Source organism: Rhamphochromis longiceps, linkage group LG4, assembly GCF_057381845.1.
Source record: "Rhamphochromis longiceps isolate RC_006_pf linkage group LG4, R_longiceps_female_GT1.1, whole genome shotgun sequence".
Classification (NCBI taxonomy): Eukaryota; Metazoa; Chordata; class Actinopteri; order Cichliformes; family Cichlidae; genus Rhamphochromis; species Rhamphochromis longiceps.
Window position 1 is genome coordinate 38,080,647 of NC_140560.1, and position 24,076 is coordinate 38,104,722.

Consider the following 24,076-nt stretch of genomic DNA (forward strand, 5'->3'; position numbering starts at 1 on the left):
CTTCCCCTCTGCTGTTGGACACATGAACAATAACCACATGACTGTCCCCGCCACTAACACATGACCCTACGCTGTGTCACTGCATCATTCCATGTTTGACACTGATCACCACCTGCACTCATGTATATATCTTTCTACGTAGCACTCATAATTCTTATTCTCATGTATATATCTCATGTATATCTCATGCACATATCTTTCTTTCTACATAGCACTTTAATTCTTATTGTCTGCACTGAAGCACCGCAGCAATTTCCTAATGTTGTAAACCTCAACATCTGGCAATAAACCCATTCTGATTCTGATTCTGATTCTAAAAATCTAATTTCTTTTTGGCATTTCTGCTTTCAATCACTAGGGGGCGGACTTTGTTTTTCCGGGTTCGGAGGTCATCTCACCGGAAGCACGTGATTGCACTGCGAGTGAGGGGAAAAAAACACGCACTGGTCTCCACATGTGCAACACAGTCTGCTTCATGCTAAGAAAAGGATTACAAGTGTTGTGAGGCTGGCTTAAAGTCGCAGTTTTCTGATTGGAGTTTGGTGCAGAGGACGGAACAAACATGGAGGACATGAGCTTCATTAAGCTGCCGGCCGATGAGGGCAAACAGCCGGCCAAGAAGAGGGCGAAACTCCCGCAGTCTAGCCTGGTGGAAGAAGAGGAGGAGCGGCAGAGGAACGTAAAGAACCTGGCGGTGCTGGGGGAGAAGAACAGCTCGGTGAAGCTGCTGGAGGAGCTGGTGTTCGGGGCCGAGGAGGAGCTGCTGGAGAGACTCGTGGAGGTGACGTTCTCACCAGAGACCGTTTAAAAAAACAGCTCATTTAAACTTTTTTGGACACTAACTGGAAACCTCTGCCTCTGAGACCGAGCTGCCGTAACTCTCATGAAACGCAGTTATTTGTGGTAAATTCGGTTTAACTGACCTGAAAGAAAAGTCACGAAAATCTTTGTTACCTGAAAAACTCTCCGTTTCCTGCGATCGGCTTCAAATGTTCTTGCACAGGCGCAAAACTGTTTACGTAAAGACAAAGTTTGACATTTACAAAAGTTTGCGGGGTGTTTCTGGTAAACTCGGCTGGCTAATTAACAGCCACGATGTCTGTAATCTGTTCAAGCTTAACTTGTATCAACCAAACTCCATTCAAAATATCCCTGACTTTTGTTCTCGTGCGCATGAGCAGATATTACTCTGAAAACTAAGGTTACGAAGTTTTCCAACAAACCATTAAACCTTTGGGTTTACCGCCAGACTCCATTTAAAAGTCTTCTAATTTAGATTGCCTCTGTTTGTGTGTGAACCAGGCTGACAGTTATCTACCACCAGACTCCATTTAAAAAAAGTCTTGTTTTTCTTTCCCTGCTCAGAAGCTGAAACTTTTGTATATATAAGACGAAGACGACTGTGTAGGACTTTGGCTTAGACCCGCTGAATAACTGAGCACCAGGTGAAGAAGAGTTTTAGTGGTGAAACACTTTAATGTCAGGTCACCTCCCGTTTGAACGATGCTGTAAAACTGGGTGAATTTTTGAATGGAGTCTGGTTTGTGGAGCTTGGTGATGAATCGTGCTGGGTTCAGGTCAGGTTTTGGTTTTTCACTGATGCTTCCTGTTCCCTGAGCAGGAGGACGAGGACCAAACCGGACTCCTGCTGCTGGAGGACAAAGATGAAGAGGAGGCAAAGGAGTCTGAGGATGAGGGCGGAATGCGGCAGGAGCCGCAGGCCGAGAAGAAAGCGGCGTGGGTGGACGAGGATGACGAGCTGGAGGAAGAGTGAGTGTTTCACAATAAGACGTGTTTTAGGCTGAAAGCGGGAAATCAAAGATGATTGTGGTGAGTGAAGACTCGCGTGATGATGCTGAGGTGTTGGTGTGTTTCAGGGTGGACATGAAGCACCGTTTCCGTAGAAACCTGATGAAAGGCGAGGCAGAGTCCACCATGACCAAACAGAAACTGCAGCAGAGGATGAGGGAGCAGTGAGTATGCACGCACACAGATGCACACACACACCTATAAACACACCTGGACGTGTGCTGCGTGTGTTTCAGGTTCCAGAAGGCGATGGGAGGAACGCCATCATGGGCGGAGAGCAGCGACCAGAAGAGGAGGAGGAGAGGTAGAATCTAAAATGTTTTTATTATTTTAAGAGTGTTTTCAGTCGACAGAAACTCAGACTCTGCGTCTCTGTGTTCCTGAAGCTGAGGAGGATGAAGATGAGGAGGATGACCTACTGAGGAGGACGGGAAACTTTGTGGCGTCCTCGGACAGCCTGCCCAGCGGCATCCTGAGGGTCAGTGAGTCCAGCAGGCTTCTGTTTGTCTGTCAGGCTGTTCCACCAGACTCCATTCAAAATATTGCTCATTTTACGTGTTTGCTGTAGGTAATGTTACAGAGCGATGAGTGTTACACCGGTGCTGGGATAAGTTTGTGTCTGAGAACAGGATGTGAGGCTTTGTAACATCTGCTGAATCTGGTGTGACGTGGTTGCCAGACTCCATTCAGAATATGGATCATTTTAGCAGCAGTGACTGTGTGATTTGATATACCTTTATTAGTCCCACAAGGGGAAATTTCATAAGGCTGCCGACATATTGCACGCAATGGTGGCGCCATCTTACCCCCCGACCATACATACATGACACAAACATCACATGGGGAAGACAGGTCAGAGAGGTATAACATGGAGAATGCACCACATGAGGAAAGATGAGGAGAAAAATAACTCCCCCCAGACTGAACTCCAACAGGGAGATCAGTTTGAGCACAGAAAAAACACCTCTGCACATGAAAACACTCGTAATACACCAAAGAAACACATGACAAGCAGCAGGGGGATAAAGGTGAGAGACCGCCGATGTAGACAGCACATCCGGGCCTGCGTGCGCTGGTCTCCATGATCCACCGTCAGCATCGGAAGGGAATAAGCATCGAAGGCGTTTGGAAAGGGAGTGTGTGTGTGTGTGTGTGTGTGTGTGTGTGTGTGTGTGTGTGTGTGTGTGTGTGTGTGTGTGTGTGTGTGTGTGTGTGTGTGTGTGTGTGTGTGTGTGTGTGTGTGTGTGTGTGTGTGTGTGTGTGTGTGTGTCCAGAGTTCAGCTGAGACAGTGTCCTTCACCCTGCCAGGCTAAGTAAACAGTCTTCCAGCCAACCCAGGTGGCCTTGCATGGAACAGGAAGAACAGACTCAACACAGTCGTTATCAGGGTGTTGTTGTTCAGCTCCAGCCTTGCAACCGCAGCTGGTGCCAAAGGGGTCTCCTCATGAAGTGATGGTGCTTTTTACTTTAGTGCGAACAGCTCATATGAATTTCAAAGCAGTTCTAACAGTCCAACACTGGTCTCTCACTCTCCCGTTGGAGAGCCGCGAGCTTTCTATGATGTTTTCCAAACTTACGTTCCGTGATGTTGTCGTTCTTTTTGCTCAAAGAGCAGGTTGTTACACTCACGACCGCAGTGCACTTCCCCAAGATGTGATCGAATTTGCGCTCAGGGGTGTTGTTCGAGCGAGCCCCTCCAGATGTAATCCAGTTTTTCACTCAGAGCTCTTGTTCTGAGTGTTCACGGCAGCCGTGCGTTCTCCAAGATCTTCTCCGTGCTGACTCAATGAGTCCATTTTGAGAAACTCACGCCTCGTCCCATCGTTCCAATCCCAGCGGGCAGCCTTGTGGGGGTTTGAACAGCCGGTTCCGCTTCCTTAATTCTCCGATAAGTCAGGGCCAAGCCAGCTCCGATCCGCCAGAACCCTGTTACCATGGTTCATAGGTAGATATCTTCAGCAGTCAGGTTCACCTGAGCCCAGACTTCTCGTTGAGAAAGGGTGTCGAACGCACCAGTTGATCAGTTGATCAAATCCATAATTCTCTTTTAGGTTTTAGAGAACAGACTGTGAGAGAGTTCCAGGGAAAGTAATACAAAAAACACGAGACGAGACAAGGACACAAGAGGCTAGGCAGGGAAGCTAAGGGAGAGGAGGAGGAGAAAAGTGCGAAAGCCTTCGTCAAGAGCAACATGCTAACATGGGCTTTGTTAAAAACATGTTTGATGCCTCGCGGCGCTTCGAGTGAATTCTGAGCTCTTCACTTGAATTTTGTTTGTTTTTACAGATTAATAAAGTGAGGTCGGACGGCTGTTTACTGACAGTTTTGCCACCAAACTTCATTTAAAATCCTCTGAATTTTAGATTCTCTTGCACAGCAGTTTCAGGCTCAGCTTGCAAACTTGGTTCAGGTCATTTTCTACCAGACTCCATTCAAAATCTGCTAATTTTCTGTTCTGCTGTTCATGAGTGAGTTCATGTGGCTTTCTGGCTGTCGATGCAAAACCCCGTCCTCAGACTGAAGCTGAAGGGTTCATGTAAAACCTGTGGCGTGCTTCCTGCCAGACTCCATTAGAAAAACAGCTGATTTCTGTTCTGTAGCTCACAGGTGAAGTAGTTTGATGCTGTCATTTGTTATAAACACACACAGACGAGCACTCGTTAAAACATCGGGTCTGACTTCCTGTCGTCTCTGCGTTCGTAATCAGGTGAAGAAGTGTCTCCACGCCAACAGCACCCGTCCGTCTGAGGACAGGCTGACCACTGTCCAGTTCCACCCCAGCGCTCAAGTCGTCATGACGGCCGGCCTCGACCAGTCCGTCTCCCTGTTCCAGGTACGGTCGAGCCTCTCTGCTCAGGTGTTAGGCTCAGGTGGGAGGGGTCACGTGATTTTGACCTTCCTCTTCTTCAGGTGGACGGGAAGACGAACCCGAAGATCCAGAGCATCCACCTGGAGCGCTTCCCCGTCCACAAGACGCAGTTCAGCGTGGACGGGGAGATGGTGATCGCCACCAGCCTCAAGAACAAGATGTTCTACCTGTACGACATGATGGAGGGCCGCGTCTCACCTGTGCACACCGTCAGAGGTGAGGCGGGGTCAGAGGTCAGGGGAGGAGGAGGTTCCCGGGATTTCAAATTAAGAGCATGTTTGTTTGTCATCAGGTCTGAATGAAGCTCGAGTGAAGGAGTTCTCCGTGTGTCCTGAAGGAGGCGCTCTGCTGCTCACAGGCACCAACGGATACCTGCACGTCCTCACCCTCAAGGTAACTCCTCCCCCTCGCCCCTCCCCTCTCCTGAGTCCTCCCGATAACTCAAGCTGTGTCCCAATCCAGCAACCGCACACTTCATAGTACCCGCACTTCGCAGACTACGTGGGGCGGGTACTCTGAAGTGCGAGAAGGCCAGAAGAACGAGGCTCGTGAAACGGGACGGTCTGGCCTTCGTCGCGCTGCTCATGTTGCCTAGCAACCATGATACTAACAGCTGGAAACGTTTCATACAGCTTTGTGTGACAGAAATGAAGGAGAACAAATGTTTTTTTGTTTGTTTATTTATGAGATCAGCTGAGTATCTGAGGCTGAGACCACGAGACTGAAACATGCGTGTTGGGCTTCATGTCTGCACTGAACAGTCATTTAAGATTAGTTAGTAAATAACAATTAGTTAATGTTGTTCATGAGACTAACGTCATCTCACTGTGGTGATGTAAATATAATATGGACAATATTAAAGTTATTGTCAGATTATTATGATTTATTACAGCAGAGCTTGAACTCTGGGTCAAAGATTCAAGTTGCAGTTATTTATATTTCCTCTCACCTTAAATCTTCACTCAAAGACGAGTATCTGTGACAGTGTGTATACAGATGTGTTATATATAAGAGACAAATATTGTTCGTTTAATATGTTGGTACTAAATTTGGCTCAATGCTTACATATATGTGTAAAAAGCAAATGTAGGAGCTGTGGTAACTGTGTCTGATAGAATGAAGAGTCGACTGATATATGAAATATTCCTTTATTGGGTGAGAAAATCAGACCATGTCATAACTGCTGTAAGTCACACAGAATAGATATCAGAGCCTTAAACAGGCTGACGTCTGCTAAATGGGTCAAACTGGGCAGAACGTCTACAAACACATAACATCCTTATAGAATATGATGTAACACTATAGATCAACTTAGCTCAGAATATATAAAGCATATAAACAGTTACAGCAATATGATGCAACAAACACAGCAGCTACTGATCCAAAATACTCAAAGCTTCATAGAACTGAAACCAACATTTATTTTAGCTCCATTCTGCTGCTGATACAGACTTTAGGTTTCTGAACATTAAACTTGTTGCTGCCTTTCATAGTGTGTAACTTGAAGGCCCTGAGTACTCTGAGTACTTTCTCCCACACTGGAAACACTGGGATGATCACATTATTTGAACATTACCTAATAAGACTGATTCAGCACAGACAGTTATGTTAAACTTTCCTAGCAGTCCTTCACAAACAGGGAACAGTCTGTCTATTCTCTCCATCTGTCAGCTGCTGCTGGCTCTTCCTCCTCCTCTTCCTCACACACTGCTGAGTTTGTCCTGGTGGATCATCAGGGGTGCAAAGCCTCACAGATGATGTGCAGCAGTGGGTCCCTCAGTCTGTCCTCACTCTGGACACTTGCAGTCGTCACACATGGAAATCAAATGTGTGATAAGCTGCAGGATTCAGACACAAGTGTAACTTATAAACACATGTTCATACTTTTATTCCACAATCAGAGAGAAAGAAACAGAGAGAGAGTGCAGGACAGACAGACAGGTGACAGTCTCAGGTGTACACACTGCTACACAACAGCACCAGAGAAGCAGGATTTAGTGTTTGTGTTATTACGAGTGTAAACAAGAAGAGTTCCAGATGGTGCAGTGGACACATGTGTGACTGCTGTGATTAAAGCATCTTTCTTTCAGCTTAACGAGTGAACCATCAGCTCGTTCAAACACACGTTAAAGTCCGTTTGGCTCGACACCACCGAGCAGAGGCAGCAATATAACACAGCTCACATTAACAGTGCAGTGAATCCTGCTTGTGCCGTGATGTTCAGGACTGCAAACCGAGCAGCATCACTGACTTTCAGCTCGTTGTGTTTGTGGATATATGACTGACATAACTTTGCAGACATGTGGCCAACAGTAATGTTTTAATGTTCTTCGTTATTAAACATTCGCACATAAAGAGACTCAATATTCAGTTCTTACTTTTGACAGTTTAACTTTTCGGCTGCCCCGCTTCAGCCATCCACCTTTTTTTTTTCTGAACAAATTATCCACACCCACCGCCGCGCTATGAATTGTGGGATATATGGGACCACGAAGTGCACAAAGAGAACACTTTAGATTGGGACAGCCTTCGTCGTGTCGCTGTGACGTAATCGGTCTACAAATGCGCACTACGAGGTGTGCGGCCGCTGGATTGGGACATAGCTACAGTGTATCTCTGACAGAGGCGGAGCTTGCAATGTGACCAATCGGAAGCATGGACAGGTGAACTGATGAAACTCTAATATTAGAAAAATCTGTGTGTGTGCAGACAAAGGAGGTGGTTCGCAGTATGAAGATAAACGGTGATGTCAGCGGCGTCGCGTTCTCTCCTGATGGCAGCAAAGTCTTTGCAAACTCAGGTAAGTCGAGGAAAGGTGGGCGTGTGTGTTCCTGCTCATGTCATGTGATTAATCTTTGTGTGTGTGTGTGTGTGTGTGTGTGTGTGTGTGTGTGTGTGTGTGTGTGTGTGTGTGTGTGTGTGTGTGTGTGTGTGTGTGTGTGTGTGTGTGTGTGTGTGCGCGCGCGCGCGCAGAGGATGGGGAGGTGTATGTGTGGGACATGCGCAGCAGTCGGTGTGTGAACAGGTTTACGGACGACGGCTGCGTGAGGGGAACTTCCATCGCCACGTCTCAAAACGGGCAGTACCTGGCCTGTGGGTAAGACACGCCCTCGTAACCGTGCTGCTCTCTGATTGGCTGAGAGCTGTGTGTTATTTAAGGTTAAAGACGCCGGAGTGCTCAGTGCTGAGCTCTTTTTTTTTTTTTTTTTTCAGCTCTCAGTCCGGTGTGGTCAACGTCTACTCTCAGGAGGCGTGTCTTAATTCAGCCAATCCGAAGCCTCTGAAGGCAGTGATGAACCTGCTGACCTCAGCGACCGCCCTGACCTTTAACCCCACATCGGAGATCCTGGCCATTGCGTCCCGCGCAGAGGACGAGGCTGTGCGGCTGGTGAGAGACGGCAGTGATGATGATGACGATGGCGATGATGAAGAGCATTAACGGTTTACCTTTGTCCTCAGGTGCACCTGCCCAGCCTCACCGTCTTCTCCAACTTCCCCGTTGCCAAGAGGAAGATCGTTTATCGAGCCAGCTGCCTCGACTTCTCCCCGCACAGCGGCTTCTTCTCACTGGCTAACAACAAAGGCCACGCCCCCCTCTACAGGTGAGACAGTCTGTGGTCCCACAGGCGTGACCCTCTGGAGTCCGGATTTTTTAACCTCTAACTCTTCTTTGTATTTGCCCCGCCTTGTGTTCAGCCTCGTGCGTCTGAATGTGCACGTATTTCTTCAAATGCACACGAGCGTCAGACCGGAGTGTGTCGCACGCCAGCATGATGTCATAACTGCAAACAAAAACTGTTTAGAAACTATTTTTACAAACCGTTTACCTGAAAACGCCGTGATGGCCTCGGGCAGGTCTTCAAGCCCGTTACAGAAGCGGTCACAATAGAGATCGACAGACCACGTGACTTTCGCGCATTGCATGCCGGGAACTCGTGGCAAAACAATCCAAGTACCGCATCAAACGCAAGCACTTGCAGCACCGCAAAACGTTCATTCTCCGGTTCCAATAAATTCTTGCTTTTTCTTTGCCCCCCAAAAAAGTTCTGTACAAAACGAAGCAGAACAATGCCGGTCCGTACAAAGACGGACTCGACGAAAAGACAAAGAAAAGATACGAGGACAAAATCAAAGGAGTGAAAGGGTCAGACCCTTACGAGCACACAGAGTGGACAAAAGACGTTAGCGTGCTGCCCAACTTTCACCACGCTCATATTTATAATCATACGGTTCTTGGAGTGAGTGCACACACTCATGAAGTTTAGTAACTTCAGGTCACTGCAACAAGCCCAGGTACAGTTTACCGACGGATGGGTGCAGGACCTTGAAATGCACCGTGTAGAACGAAAGACCATCGTACGTATCATAAGTTTACCAGTCTCACAAATCGTCGTCATAAATACACATTCCTTAACCGTTTATTAATAGGACCTTTGAGCTCAACGGTAATTAATTAGTAGTGGAAATAATTTCTGGTTCATCACAGAAATGTAGCAGTGACAATAATACTGTATGCTGTAATCGTACTGGGCAATTAGTGAGCAGACTAACCTGTGAGCTGGAGGGTTCTAGGACGTTATATTTGGTCTTTGAATGGCTGCAATCCAGTCGCCTCTTTGTTACTTCGGAAACATGGCTCGAACAATTTCTCTTCAACGACGTAATCCGATAAAAACGATCTCTTTACCCGTCGGCTTCCCGTGGCTGTCATGCGACCGGCTATTGCAGTTAATAATACAACAGCTTCTTGACATTTTTGTGTTTCTTTTTATCGCTGTGTGACTGATTTTAATTGAAAGCCTGCGTGCGCTAGTACCTCTTGCCACGAGTTCCCAGAATCCTTTGCAGTTTTACCCCTGAATGACGTCACATTTTCAATCTCTATAAGACGCCGCGCAAATTATGTGTCACTCCAAAAAGTAGTTCCTGTCCACCACAAGGCAGCGGGGCAGATCACAACCCTGAAACCTAAAGGTGTATCCCTCCTCCTGTCCTCTACCTGGACGCAACGTTTACATCTCATGTGCTTTTGGCGGCAAAATCACGAATCCCCCAAAACGCGCCCTCTCACGTCCTCACCAACTAATGCTACGTGGGGTTTTTTATATCGTGTTTTGATTGGTTCATCTCTTCCACAGCATGTCTTTATCCTGTCTTCCTTCTCTCACCCCAACCAATCACAGCAGATGGCCCCGCCCCTCCCTGAGCCTGGTTCTGCTGGAGGTTTCTTCCTGTTAAAAGGGAGTTTTTCCTTCCCACTGTCACCACAGTGCTGCTCACAGGGGGTCATATGATTGTTGGGTTTTTCTCTGTATGTGTTATTGTAGGGTCGACCTTACAACATAAAGAGCCTTGAGGCGACTGTTGTGCTTTTGCGCTATATAAATAAAGTTGGATTTGAGCGCTTGTCGTCATGAATCGATCATGTGATCGTGACCCCGTCCGTGAACAGCAGGAGGTAAAAGTTTAAAAACGGCAGTGTGGACTTTTCTGTGTGATCAGCTGTTAATACGACACAAAGTCAAACAGGAAACTGAGGGTGAAGTCACCGCCACCACATACAGGTCGCCTCAGCAGCAGTGTGACGTTTGGAGGCGGAGCTCTGATGCCATGTACGCGGTCTGCTGACCCCTAATCACATGACAGCTTTTACTTTGAAATCCAGTTTATCCTGTTTGGAGAGTCACAAAGTGAGCGAGTTCTTGGGGTGAAGAGCGCCCCCGTGTGGTAAAGAGCTGGAACAGCTGAGAGCGCGCCAGAGCGAGTCTCACACACACATTTACATCCATGACACACTGACCTGGACACACTTAGGCTTCTGTGAGATGATTACGTGTGTGCGCGTGCGGCTCGCGTCACGTTCCCGTACATGCTAACGTTGACCCTGCTCTCTGTCTCCAGGTTGCTGCATTACAAAGAGTTCTGAGGGGCGGAGCTTCGAGCAGGAATCAGACTGTTTCTGTAAATACTGAAACCTGCAGAGGACCAATCAGCTGCAGGAGGCGGAGTTTGTTTTATTGTTTGTATGATGTGATTTCATAAAGACTCAAAGAGGATCCCTGCAGTTTCCTCCGTTTGTTCCAAACCAGTTTTATGAAACGCTGACGTCGTTCTGAACAGTTTCAAATGAAACTCACTAAAAATCATCAAAATACAAAAATGTCAAAGAAAAAACGTTTTGTGTGGATTTGACGAACTGTCATCGTAGAAATAATGTTTTTGTTTGTCTTAAAAACACAAAGTTTCATTTTGAGTTCAGATAAAATATTTTATTGATAAATAACATCGCAGTGAGCTTTAATTAAAGAGGAAGAATTTAAGCTGCAGGTTCGTAATGATTGTAAATAAAAGTCTTTTGTAGAATCTCATCACAGAAATCACTGATTAGCTCTCATCGTGTAATAAACACACACACACACTGTATAATGGGTCATTATGACACATACAGGTCCGGTTGGAAGGCTGAATTTGTCGATAATAATATTCTACAGTCTGTCTCATAATTCCTCGCACAGGTGACGTCTCCACTGATCGACTGGTTGGTTTGATTTGATTACATCAAGTGAATTTAGTGATTTTTGAGCTGTTTGGCATCATTGAGCTTCGGTACAGCAAACAGCTGTCTCATGATCAGTCAGCATTGAGGAAGTTGCAGAGGTGACCAATCAGATGACAGGAAGATAACCGTCAGACTGGATTTGCCAGCTCGCTCGCGCTGCTGCAGGAATGTCCTCGGTCCTGTCCGTCCGCCTCCTTCAGGCTGAAGCATGAAAAGCTCGCGTCCCTCCCAAAAACTCGTCAGCGCTCGCTTCCAACCGTCACGTTAACTTGGCCCTCGAGCCAGGCATCACCCAACCTGCTGCCATCACAGTTCCAGAGGTCAAAGGTCAAATTCTTGTCGAAAATAAAGTTTGAAAGATTTTTTCCTGTTTTATTTAAGCTTTTATTAAATGAATAAATAAATCTAATAATGATGTTTTCATTTCATGTTTATTTTATAACATTTATTAAATACGATTCTTTACTAATATTTGTTTCATCAGCTATAATTTAGATACATTTTTGTTGTCATTTCATTTAGTTTGGGTTTGTTTGAAGTCTGATGACATGATTGAAGTTATGAGAAGATCATTTTAATGTTTCTTTGTTTTTAAACTTCGGGACTGAAACATTTTTAAAAACCAATAAAAGGATTCGATCTGATCGATCGGATGTTAAAATGCGTCTGAAAGTGGGAGGAGCAACAATCTCACCCCCCAGCTGCATAAACATCCACCCACCAAACTAACCTGACCGCTTTCTGCACCTGTTGACCCCGCCCACGCTGACATCACAGAGGAGCACTAACCAGAGTTTCAGGATCCAGAAACGCCTGACCTGACAGAGAGGAAGGTAAGAGCTTTTCCCTGTTTCACGTAGAATGATCTGGACTCACAGACTGATCTTAAATCACAGGAACAAAAACGTGCGGGTTTGGCGGTGTCTCTGATTGGTCAGGTGAGCACACCTGTGCAGGTGTTCCTGTGAGTTTGGCCTCCTGAGTCCGAGCTGCAGGTGGAGCCTGCTGTAGGTTTGATTCCAGACGTCTAACCTGACGTGAGACAACAAAATCTTTACAACCAAAGTCTCAACCTGTTTGTAATCGTGTGGCGTCTGAGCACCTGTGGAGAGGGTCACACCTGAGCGCCAGCTTTTACTTTCAGTCTGGACCAGGGCTGCCCAATCCCGGTCCTCGAGAGCTACTATCCTGCAGCTTTTAGATGCATCCCTACTCCAACACAGCTGAATCAAATGGTGTGATTACCTCTTCAGCATGCCATCATGTTTGGCAAAGGCCTGATAACAAGCCATTCATTTGATTCAGGTGTGTGGGAACAAGGATGCATCTAAAAGCTGCAGGACGGTAGCTCTCGAGGACCGGGATTGGGCACCCCTGGTCTGGACTAACACTGGGCTGCAGACACGCTGATGTCTGAAAGTTTGAAGTTTCTGGGTCATGGAGAGGATCTGATTGGCTGCTGTGACGAGGTGTTTCTCTGCTTCCTGTTCCACCTCGTCGCTCACTGGACACGAGCAGCTGTGGGAGGCAGAAGTGAAGCTGTGGTGCTGCCGGGTTAAATCCACACAGTTAGTCTGTGTGCTGGTGGAAGAGCGGCGCCTTTACACCGAAACCAACAGCTGCCGGTTTGTCCTGACTGAGTGGGACGCGTTGGTCCTAACCCACCGGTGGCGTGCAGACACCTGACGACGTCCCCCGCCCCAGTGGAGGCGGTGTCAGGCTGGGTGGCTGACCCGCACAGACGCCCCGAGGATGGACTCGGGTTCAGATTTAGCCCAAACCGACCGAGATGTGCAGAGATGCTCTGACGGCTGTCTCAGGATTCAAAATTCAGATGATCTGCAGTTACATGAAGCATTTTTCACTCTGCTCGTTTTGACGCTTTGAAACAAACAAACCGAACTGATCGCATTTTTAGACTGTTTTCATTTCTCTGGCGTTCTGCGGGAATCTGTCCGGTTACAGTCATTTAAAATGACTCTGACTTGTTTCCATGTGCTGATCTTATCTCAGCTCTGACTCACTGCGACGCAGAGCTGCTCGTGGTGAAACACGTAACAGGTGTTGATGCGTCTGAATTCTCCGATGTGCGTGCAGCACTCGGGGCACGCGCAGCCTTTTATCGGTCGCGTCCACGCTCCCACATGTTTTTACTCGGCTATCTCTTCCTGTTCTGGAAATAATGGAGGAAATTACATGGTCTCGAGTGGGGGGTTATTAAGTCGATTCGGCACAAACATGTAAACACAGAGCGTGGATCGTCCACAGACGCCGTTTCTGAGCTGCAGGTTTCATCACTCTGACCAACACTGACTGAACCAGCAGCAGAAGATCAAACTACGCTTCATGTTTGATAAACATCATCATCATCACTTCCCTCTGGCTGTTGCGTCCTGCACGGCTCTCTCTCTCTGCACTCAGAGACCATCAGATCTGCATTATTCTCTGCTGCTGTGTTCAGTGCTGTCGGCCTCTGACAGCAAAGCCTCATCTCTGCTGTTCACACTGAACAAATGTGAACTTCAACGATTGCTCAGCTGTGTCTGTGACTCTTCTTCACTTCAGCAGCATCAGCTCATCTTCACATGTTGATTCATGGTTTTATTTTAAATGGTAAATGGCCTGTGTTTGTATAGCACTTTACACCACATCCAGTCATCCACACATTCACACACTGGTGATGGAAATCCACAGCCACCCTGGGGCGCACTGACAGAGGCGAGGCTGCACTGGCGCCACCGGGCCCTCTGACCACCACCAGTAGGCAACGGGTGAAGTGTCTTCGGGCCTCGAACCGGCAACCTTCCGAATACAAGGCGAACTCTCACCTCTTGAGCCACGATCGCCCCAGGTTTAAGGTTATCTGCTTTAAAAAGCCAGGCCAGGAAACTCTGCTTCATGTGTTTCTGCTTTAGCCTCAGTGACTTTGACACAAAGGCCTCTGCTGTGATGCTCACACCTCTGATCAAGTCTCACAGTGTCAGCTTGGTTTTATACACAGACACAAAATATGGAGATGAACTGATAACTGATCAGAATTAGAATATTTCTGACTGACTGAGTGAAAACTGAATCGAATCAAAGTGAATCGATACCCAGCCCTGGCCTCCAGGGTCAGCTGTGGTAAACAGCCCTGTGATTGGCTGGTGACCTGTGCAGGTGTGGCTAAGAACAGGTGGGCCGTTTAAGTCCATCCTGGTACTGCTTCATCATCAGCCGTTTGTTTCTCTGAGGTGAGCAGGTGTGGGCTTTATACTTCACAGACGTCATGCGGACGATTCGGTTTTTATCAGGATTCCTCCGAAACTTGCCGATGGATTTGTTTTACATGTTCCGGAGACGATGAACTTTGTCTGGCTCTGGATCAGGGAATTTTTGGAAGCGTTCTTTCAGACAGAGACTGGACTTTTGGATCAGCTGCTCTCTGAATGTTTTACAGTGTAGATGTGCAGATGTTTCCAGATGTTGGCGGAGCGACGCTTTGATCCTGACGGGAATGAAATCAGCTGAAGCTCAGAGTGAAGATGAGATGAGTTTGTTTGAAATGATCTCATCACAGATGAATCGCCTCAGGCTCGCTGCTCGGCCTCTGATGAAGAGGAGTGGTGCGTCCTTGCTTTGAGAGTGATGAAGGTGAGAGGTCATCCTCTGGCTGAAGCCCCACCAACTTCTGCCTCTAGGGTGGAGCTGCTCGAACAAGCCGGAGGACCCGAACGGTTGATGCTGTTCGTCTGGAAAAGGGCACATCCAGACGAGCAGCATCAACCTTTCGGGATTTCCTTACCTGGATGACTGAGCATGAACACAAACTGGAGGATCGCGGTGACGCTGCAGCTGAGGCGCTCGTGCTGCTATCAGAACCAGTTCCTCCAGCGCAGTGACGCTGAATAAACCTGCTGCCGATCTCCTGTGACCAATCCAAACTCAGACGTCACAGAGGAAACGGGCCGAGGCGCAGCAGCCCACCCGACTCGCTCGGCTGCCTCTCCATCAGCATCCAGAGCGTCCAGTTCAGTGGGAGCTCACGCAGCGTGATGCTGCAGGGCGCCGAGGCCATGCCTCTCCTCGCAGACACGCCTCTGCTTCACTCTGAACTGCAGTTTCACGTGTCGGCTTAAAAACACAGTTTTAATCTTTTAAGGCCTGGAAGCTTCACCTGTGACCTCACGGGAACACAAAGGAGCAGGTCCCTTTAAACAGCTGGCCCCGCCCTCTCCACCTGTCCAGGCCTGAGCAGGTGTGCCATGTCTGTCCCCGGGCTCTGACTTATTGCTGTTTTTTTCTGGGTCAGAGTTCAGTGCGGTTTGGCGTGGGCATCCTGCAGGTCTGAGCAGATAAACATCGCCTCCTCATCCTCCGCCCGCTCCACCATCGCTTCACCGCAACGCTGCTTCATGGCCACCAACCTGACACCGCTGGAAAGCCGGGTTATTGATATGCAGCAGCATCTGTGGGTGGATTTGATGATTGAAGAGCGTCGAACACCAGCAGCCTGACACCACCTGCTCCGTGTCACAGCTGTGGGAGACGCCCACAGACTCGGGTCTGCTGCTGCGCCCACAGGTCTGGTTGGTGGCCATGAAGCATCGTCACGGTGAAGCGATGGTGAAGCAAACCCAGATGTTCTGACTCAGAACATCTGGGTCGCCGGGCGGTGACGCTCTGAAAGGTTACAGATGTTAAAGCGCCTGATCCTAAACCCCGCCTCCTCTGTGTCCTCCTCCAGGAGCAGCACGATGGCGGAGTCGACGGAGCTGTTCACAGAGCAGGAGCTCACCTGCTCCATCTGCCTCGACCTGTTCACCGACCCCGTCTCCACCCCCTGCGGACATAACTTCTGCCAGGTGAGTCCACCTGCAGGTGTGAGCACAGGGGGCGCTGTGCGTGGAAGCTGCTGCTGAAGGTTCACCCAGCTGTAATGATCAGGAAACGTAAACAAATCTGTGATCATTGACGTGTTTCTGCTGCTCGGCACGTCCTGAAATGCTTCATTTGTACAAGCTGCTCTCGATTCTGAGTGTTGTTGTTGTTGTTGTTGTTACTATGACGACGATGGTGTTGATTAGCTGCTGTTTTTGGCAGGTCAGGTATTCGTCCTGCTTTACAGCCTTTTAAGAACTAACCAATCACAGGGTCTGCAGCAGTGTTAGTAATGCAAACAGAAAACTACCTGGGGGTGCGTTCAGGTGCAGTGGGTTACTGGTGCGTCCTGTGCCCGCAGGCGTGTATCGGTGGTTACTGGGCGTCCAGTGCCGTGTCCACCTGTCCACTGTGCAAACATCAGTTTGAAGGACGTCCTCAGCTCAGCATCAACAAAGTCTTCGCTCAGATCGCAGAAAAGTACAAACAGACTCACTATGCACCGTTACCGTCGCCCTTCGGTAATGGGGCGCCCGGCGCCGCGATGGCAGGCGCCATGAACACCAACCCCTTCCTGACGCCTGAGCCATCAGTAGCTCAGGCGAACGGGGACGTAGTGTGGTGCGACGTTTGTACGGGAATCAAACAGCCCGCCGTCAGCTCCTGTCTCACCTGCACCGCCTCCTACTGCACTGAGCACGTGCAGCCACATCACACCACGCCATTCTACGCCAAACACCCCCTGATGGACCCCCAGGAGGCCCTGAGGGGCCGCACCTGCTCCGTCCACCGGCGCCTGATGGAGGTATTTATTTTTCTCTATGATTGCTTGATTTGATGTTTATGTAACATTTAAATATTTGAATGTTTTTTTATTTTAAAATGGTCAGTTTCAGATGTTACAATAATTTTTTATATTTTGAACAAATTCAAAAATAATTAGTTTTATTTTAATAACTGGTTTTATTTTATCATGTAAGTAAAACTTTTTCATATCAGTTCATGTTCTGCATTGATGAGCGGCTCACCTGTGCAGGTGTACTGCAGGACGTGTGAGAGCTGCATCTGTGCCATCTGTGTGCTGGAGGAACATCGGCTGCATAAAACTGTCTCCGTGCAAACTGAGAGGCTCAGCAAGCAGGTACAAATATCCCAGATTCTTCCCGGGAACGCCATTTATTAAAGTAATTTGATTCTGTTTTTTATTTCATCTCATTTTGGTTGACTGTTATGTTTGTTAATGCTGCTCATTACATTTCATTACAATTCATCATTTAATTTATTATTACATTTATTATTTGTTGTAAATTTGTAAATTTTATTTGAAATTAATGAATTTTTTGCAATTTTTGCAAAAAATTTTTTTGTTTCTTTTTGATGAAAAACAAAGATTTTAAAATGATGAAAAAACATTCTGGAATGAAAATAAATCCTTGGAGATGGATACAAAAAGTAAATTCATCGTTTGGTCCAAAGTGATTTTTGTTGTGGCTCTTTGACTCGACCGTGTCCGCCTGCCTCTTCAGAAACAGGTGTCCAGGACGGAGCAGGAGATCCTGAACCGGATCAAGGAGAAGGAGATCCGTGTGACGGAGCTGAAGAAGAAGCTGGACAGCCTGCAGGTGACTCACCTGTTTGCTCCTTATGTAAAAACCTGGCGGGGCGGGTGGAGCCTGTGGAAGACGATGGCGTTGTCGCTCTCTTCTCACCAAACATCTGAACCCGTCTGTGTTTCAGAGCCATGCTGACAGAGAGCGCGGCGAGGTTGAACACCTGCTGAACGACCTGTCCGGCTCGTTGGACCAGATCCGGTCTCATGTGGTGGGCGGGATCGTGACCCAGCTGGATGCTGTGATGACAAAGGGGGACGGGATGGTGAACCGCCTGGAGGAGGAGCTTAGCCAGCTGACAGAGAGGAGAGCCGCGCTGGAGGCGCAGGCTACCAGTCAAGATCACATCGCCTTCCTGAAGGTGAGGACGCCTGCAGTCACCGATCCCAGAATCACAACAGAGGCCTGCTTCATCACCCCTCTTCATCACCCCTCTTCCTCCCTCAGACATACGAGGCGACCACGGCTCCTCTGGCCGAGGATCTGCAGGCCCAGGCGGATGACGACTCGCAGCTGGTGCTCCACTTCCATCTGGGCGAGGTGAAGCTCGCTTTCTCCGAGGTCAAGGAAAAGATGGAGGAGATCCGGACCGGGGAGATCCGCTCGCGAGGACTGCGAGGACCCCGAGGATCCCGAGCGGACTCCTGTGAGTTCCAGATGTTACAGCACAGTCTGCAGATGTTGGGTTCCAGATGTTTCCTCTGAGTCGTTTCTTTCACCTGTTTCAGTTTCAGCCGGTGACATGATGGCGGCCGAGAGCATGCTCAGTCTGAGAGCCAGCACGGCCAGTCTCAGGAAGAGCCAGTGGTCCCTGAAAGGTGAGAGGTCAGAGGTCACTTCCTGTATCTACCTGCAGGTGTGCCACAATCCGATCATTCCAAGCTCCTCTGTGGAGCCCTGCAATAAAGAGTGACTCTATTCTACTCTATTCTCCTTACTGAGGGAAGAATTTATCCAGTCAGAATAAGCCAGAGAAGCGAGCTCCGTCAGAGGCAGTTACGGCCACGGTGTTGGATGGAGCGCTGTTGCAGACACTCAAGACACCACCCACGAAAACACACGCTGATTATAAATGTACATTATCATCACCTCACTGCACTCTGTGTACATATGAAAAAGGAAACTATGGAGCGGTTCTTATATAGCCCTGGTCTACTCTGAGCACTCAGAGCTTCCCGTCCTCGTACGTGCACACATGTGGACATGAGTCCACACATGGACACTGATGGGGTCAGTATCATGCCCAGTGATATTTGGCACGATTGAACCACAAACCTTCAGATCAGCAGATGTGCATGCGCAGTATTTTGGCTCTTTTTGTACTTCACTTTTCTTCCTGTGCCCTGTGAATGTCCACAGTGTCTCTGTCTCTGCTGTGGGAACATGTTGCTTACCTCGACAGGTTGACTTGTTTAGGGAAGTGCTGCTCATCCCACAATTTCTTATGTTGAGGAAATGAGTTACAAGTTGTGGGGCTTTTATTGTGAAAGAATAACTGAGTGTTTTCCTGTCTACTTTCAGACCTAAAGAAGAGCAAGCAGGTGTCAGGTACGTACCTGTGTGAGTGTGCAGCAGACATGGATGCTCACCGTCAGCCTTTCAGACACCGATAACGAAATTATGAATCAAATCAAAGATGACAGATTTTTTTAAATGCTGGTCGTTTTTAAACGACACAAAGATGAAGTGAAAGGATAAAAACGCTGAGTTGTTAGAGAAGCTGTAGCGGTGGGAGGTTTGTGAAGAGATGAGAGCTTGTTTCTGATTGCTGATGAAATGTGTTCGTTTGTTGTTGCAGGATACAAGAAGGCCCGACTCTACATGGGTGAGGTTTTCAGCGTTTTGGTTTCTGGGTGATTCGGTTGATGCAGGTCGGGTTTGGTTATAACTGCATTCACACAGACAGACAGCTGCCAGCTAATGCTGGGCAACATCCAAGTAAAACACTCTGGCTCCGCCCCCCAGATGCTCTCTTACCATAGTAACCTCACAGCAGCCACGTTACTGGTCACATGATCTCATTAAACAGCCTAAACACGGTCCAGAGGTCCAGCTCAGGTGAAGCTAGCCACCTGTATCACCATCCACCTTTCAGTCACAGAGGCCACACCCCCTAATAAAGCACATTTTAAATGATACACAAACAGTTTCAGGCTGTAAACGTTTGTTTCTGCTGTAAGTTTGAACATGCGGGCTGACTCACTGCTGCCTCTACTGGAGGAACTGCAGGTTTAGCCTCATGGTGAGGTCTTCACATTATATATTTCTAAGCAAAGATACGTAATAGTGCTTCATTGGATTCAGCGTTGTTACATATATTTGATTTCTGGACTGTAGAGGAGCTTTGCATGATTCACAGTTCAAAATAATCCTCCTGTATCAGATACTGGGCCTCAGCGCAGGTCCTCTCTTCATCCTCTGAACGTTGTGATTGGCTGCCCTTCATAATCGTCAGATGGGTTCAGCTCATGTGGTAGAATCGACCGTAAAGGGGATGTGCCCTCGCTACCTTTAGATTCACAGGGTTACTGAAGCTGACTCTGAGATCACTGATATGAAACTCCAAGGCTCAAACAGGGGAAGTCCACCTTTACTCATCCTGTGGTGAGGTGTCGGGATCGTCCTGGATCGAGTTCTTCAGCCATTGTGATGACTATTTCAGCCTCCAGGGGACCTTGCTGTTATGTTTACCTGTGCTTGTTGCTTCCAGAGGACGTGACGCTGAACCCGGTGACGGCGTATCCCTTCCTGATCCTGTCCGAGGACCGTAAGCAGGTGAAGAGAGGAGAGAAGCTGCAGTTCTACAGAAACAGCCCGCACAGGTTCGACGTCTGGTCCTGCGTCCTCGCCAAGGAGGGATTCAGCTCCGGGCGCCACTACTGGGAGGTCAGGACCCAACCGGCCTTGGGACTGGGTTCAGTAATGGCTAGCAGGATCCAAGTCTGATCTCAGGTGTGTTTTTCAGGTGTGCGTCGGGGAGAATAAAGACTGGAAGCTGGGCGTGGTCAGCGAGTCGGCTCAGAGGAAGGGTCTGTTCGATATGTGCCCGTCTCACGGATACTACGCCATCTGGTGGAGCAGCAGCCAGCTGAGGGCGCTCACCACGCCGCCGCTCACCAAGGTCCAGTCCACGTTTCACATGCACTTATGTACGGAAGGCCACTGGTGCCGCAAGAAAGCAGCCACTCAGACTTAAACATTATTTTGGTCAGCATGACTTTAACATAGAAAATCTCTAAATTTAATTGAAATAAGTTGGCGCAAAAAGTACCCAAAATCCATCATTTCCACACATTTAATAACTTTAAAATCTGATGAAATTAATTCTATTGTGTGTTAATGACAAAATTTTAAGGCAAGAAGGATGCAAACAAGCCCATCCTGTAAAGCTCAATAAAAAAATACAAATTAAATTTATGTCATTTATGTTTTTAATGCAACAGTTAAACTTTGAGTCCTTTCATGAATACAAAAACACCACAGTGTCTTTTTGGCACCAGTGGGCTTCCACACCTTGAGGCTTCTTGACAGTTTGCAACTTCTGTCGACTCGTCTTAATCGTATTCTGTTTGCGTCTCACCTGCAGGTCAAAGGTCACCACCCCAAGCTGCGACAGGTGGGCGTGTTCCTGGACATGGAGGAGGGTCAGGTGTCCCTTTACAATGTGAAGTCGGGCTCAGAGATCTACAGCTTCCACACATCCACTGAGTTCACCGAGAGGATGTTTCCTCTGCTGGGGACCGGAGACAAAGAAGTCCCCCTGATCCTCCTCACCACGCTGCAGCACCCGGCCTGAGGGACTGGGACCAGAACCGGGACCAACCGGAGGGTCAATGCTGAGCGAACTAAGAGCAGAGGAACTGCAGGTGGAGTCGAATCGTCCTCACGTTGATCTCCAGACTCTGCAGTGAGACTTGAAACAACAAAGGATGTTTGTCTCGTTTTGTCCCCGTTAGATCCTGACAGGCGATGGTTTTGTAATATCGATCACTGAAGAACGATGTGCTCTTACAGCCAGAGCTGCTTCTTAAATTTGTAAATATGGTCATAAAAATACGTCAAATGAATCGAGGGAACCAACTTTTTTTTTTTAACAATTAAAATGATATAAAGAAGTTTTCACTTTGTGTAACCAGTTTGTTTTTGTAACGCTGTGAAACTAAAAGATTAGTAACACTAAACCTTTACTGAGATTTTGTGAAACATAAAATTATTAAACTCAAAGCAAATAGTTGATGTCATGAATACGTCACGTTTAATGTAACAGCTTATCGAACAATAGTTAAATTCTGTTTTCATATTTTTTCTAAATGTGTTGCCTTTTTTTGGCAACATATTGGCAACCTTCTTTTCGGGGGGCGGGCGCAGCAGCTTCTAGTGGACGTCAGAGGAACTGCAGCCATGGTGATAGTTAATAACTGACAGTTAAATTATTTTATGAAAAACAAACGTTTCAGCGTGACCTCGGATTTTTGCCAGACGTCCGTGTACTGTAAAGCTTGTTTTTCCAGTAGATTCTGAGAAGTGTCGAATAATGTTGGAAATAAAAGTGAACTTGTTAAATAAAGAAAAGAAAAATTGAGGTTGTTGACGTGTTTTTTTCTTCTTCTTTTATTCATGTTGCTGAAACACAAACTTACTGTGATCAAAGGTCAAGGTTCAGATCTGGGATCACACCACAATCGCAAAATCCCTCCATGCGTCCAGACCCGACCCTCACATCACAGCTCGGATCAGAAACTCTTCGTTTCATTTCTTCATTTTCACCTTCTGATTGGTTTTACTTCCTGCTGCTCACTGCCATTGCTCCAGCTTGTTTCTCTGATGTGGGACGAGCTCAGGACCAGTCACATGCTTTTAAACAATGTATTCCTGACACTCGTTATTAGATTAAAAGAACCAGGTAATGCACGCTCGCTGCACGAGTCCATGGTTGTCATCGGTGACGCTGAAACAGAAATTATGTCCCTGTTTAAACCTTTCACATGTCAAACGTCTGCTGCGTGCTCCGACCTGCCAGGCAGTCCGACAACTTCCTAAAAGCAGGTTATTAGTTCAGTGCCCCCTACTGTCCCACCCATGTTACTACAGCTCCAGCTCCTGGTCGTAACGAGCTCACTGAAACTGAGCGTGGTGCTGAAACGGGACGCCAGGGCCGCTGTCTCTCCACGCTCAGCTGATTACCGTAGGGCAGGGTCTCAGGGTGCTGAGGCGTCTGCTCAGGTATTAACATCAGCACAGAAAATATGCACCACGAGCTTCATGCTTCATGTTATCCTTACACCACCGAGCACCGATGCGTAGAGCCCGCCGCAGAGCCTTACCCGACCATCTTTAAGCTCCTCCCCCCACACTGGTGATATCATCTGTGGCGATCGAGGACGGAAGTGACGTCAGCACAGCTCTACTCATTCAACTTCATATTTTATTTAACATAAATCATACTGCAGTCAGTGTGAACAGCCGGGGTTTCAATATACACAATAGAATCGTAACATTTTAACCCCCTCCCCCTTAACCCCACCCACAACCCCCCCAAATGAAAATCGACCCCCCCTCCCCCTGTAACCCCGCCCCCAGACCTACAAGCCTTTAAACATAACCCTCCCACCCTATAACAGCCCCACCCATCTCACACAGCTCCGCCCACCAACCCTGTCTTCATGTTTCCATCTAGCAGCGAACTCCAAACTTCTCCATCCGCCACACCTGCAGAGCGTCATGTGACCACCTTAAGCACAATGGCACTAACAAGCCCCTCACATAAAATCAAGCTCCACCTCCACACCACCCGCAGAGTAACAAGCCCCTCCCTCCAGTGTAGGCACACACAAAAATCAAAAACATGTAGCATCTCCTAGCATTGCTAACAGACTCCGCCCACTCCCACAAGCCACTCCCCCTTTGCTGGAGAAGAAAAAAAATTAAAAATGGAGCATGTGCTTAAGGCCCCTCTCCTACAAGCCCCTCCCCTTGTGCTGACATTATCATTACACCTGCAGGTGCAGCAGATGGCTTTAAGGCTCCGCCTACAGGTGGTCACAAGCGCCACCCACAAGTGTCCATACAACACTGAAGCTGCTAGGGTTTGGAGTTTGCTGCTAGTGGACTTGCATGTAACCAACAAGGGGGCGGGTCCATTCTAACCGCCCGTCTAATGTCAGGCTCCCTCGCCAAAAACTTGAAAACTAACAAAAAGAAAAAAACAAAATCACATGAGTATCATCATCACCAGCATCATGGCCATCACTGACCACCCTGCCCTCCCCCTCCCCCGTCCATCATCATCATCATCATCATCGGCGGCCGTCTGCTGGCAGCCATCTTTTTGAGTCCATTCAGGTGTGTGTTGTGTGTCGGCGTCCCGCG

General features: G+C 47.9%; 2 protein-coding genes across 4 annotated transcripts; both read left to right on the forward strand.

The window, feature by feature from the left end:
• The first annotated feature begins 427 nt into the window (after positions 1 to 427).
• On the forward strand, positions 428 to 11,652 carry utp18 (UTP18 small subunit processome component). The gene is made up of 13 exons (XM_085404931.1): positions 428 to 781; positions 1,622 to 1,770; positions 1,878 to 1,973; positions 2,046 to 2,113; positions 2,196 to 2,287; positions 4,517 to 4,642; positions 4,720 to 4,894; positions 4,971 to 5,071; positions 7,388 to 7,478; positions 7,652 to 7,775; positions 7,892 to 8,066; positions 8,138 to 8,280; positions 10,580 to 11,652. The coding sequence occupies exons 1-13, from the start codon at positions 563 to 565 to the stop codon at positions 10,602 to 10,604; spliced, it is 1,584 nt and encodes a 527-aa protein (XP_085261057.1). The 5' UTR covers positions 428 to 562; the 3' UTR covers positions 10,605 to 11,652.
• A 335-nt stretch (positions 11,653 to 11,987) lies between these two features.
• Positions 11,988 to 22,287, forward strand: btr30 (bloodthirsty-related gene family, member 30). 3 transcript variants are annotated; one of them, XM_085404927.1, is made up of 13 exons: positions 11,988 to 12,070; positions 15,964 to 16,081; positions 16,459 to 16,902; positions 17,134 to 17,238; positions 17,624 to 17,719; positions 17,835 to 18,068; positions 18,155 to 18,353; positions 18,436 to 18,525; positions 19,229 to 19,255; positions 19,506 to 19,532; positions 20,418 to 20,593; positions 20,673 to 20,828; positions 21,294 to 22,287. In XM_085404927.1, the coding sequence occupies exons 2-13, from the start codon at positions 15,974 to 15,976 to the stop codon at positions 21,501 to 21,503; spliced, it is 1,872 nt and encodes a 623-aa protein (XP_085261053.1). In that variant the 5' UTR covers positions 11,988 to 12,070; positions 15,964 to 15,973; the 3' UTR covers positions 21,504 to 22,287. The 3 variants fall into 3 exon arrangements, with proteins under 3 accessions (XP_085261053.1, XP_085261054.1, XP_085261055.1); XM_085404928.1 differs by lacking the exon at positions 11,988 to 12,070 and adding an exon at positions 12,073 to 12,175; XM_085404929.1 differs by lacking the exon at positions 11,988 to 12,070 and adding an exon at positions 12,275 to 13,850.
• Positions 22,288 to 24,076: the final 1,789 nt, after the last annotated feature.

Coding starts and splice junctions, on each gene's coding strand:
- utp18 (XM_085404931.1), top strand. CDS start 563: ATGGAGGACATGAGCTTCATTAAGCTGCCGGCCGATGAGGGCAAACAG. Junction 1,974..2,045: donor CAGCAGAGGATGAGGGAGCA/GTGAGTATGCAC, acceptor CGTGTGTTTCAG/GTTCCAGAAGGCGATGGGAG. Junction 4,895..4,970: donor ACCTGTGCACACCGTCAGAG/GTGAGGCGGGGT, acceptor GTTTGTCATCAG/GTCTGAATGAAGCTCGAGTG.
- btr30 (XM_085404927.1), top strand. CDS start 15,974: ATGGCGGAGTCGACGGAGCTGTTCACAGAGCAGGAGCTCACCTGCTCC. Junction 17,239..17,623: donor CTGAGAGGCTCAGCAAGCAG/GTACAAATATCC, acceptor CTGCCTCTTCAG/AAACAGGTGTCCAGGACGGA. Junction 18,069..18,154: donor ATCACATCGCCTTCCTGAAG/GTGAGGACGCCT, acceptor TTCCTCCCTCAG/ACATACGAGGCGACCACGGC.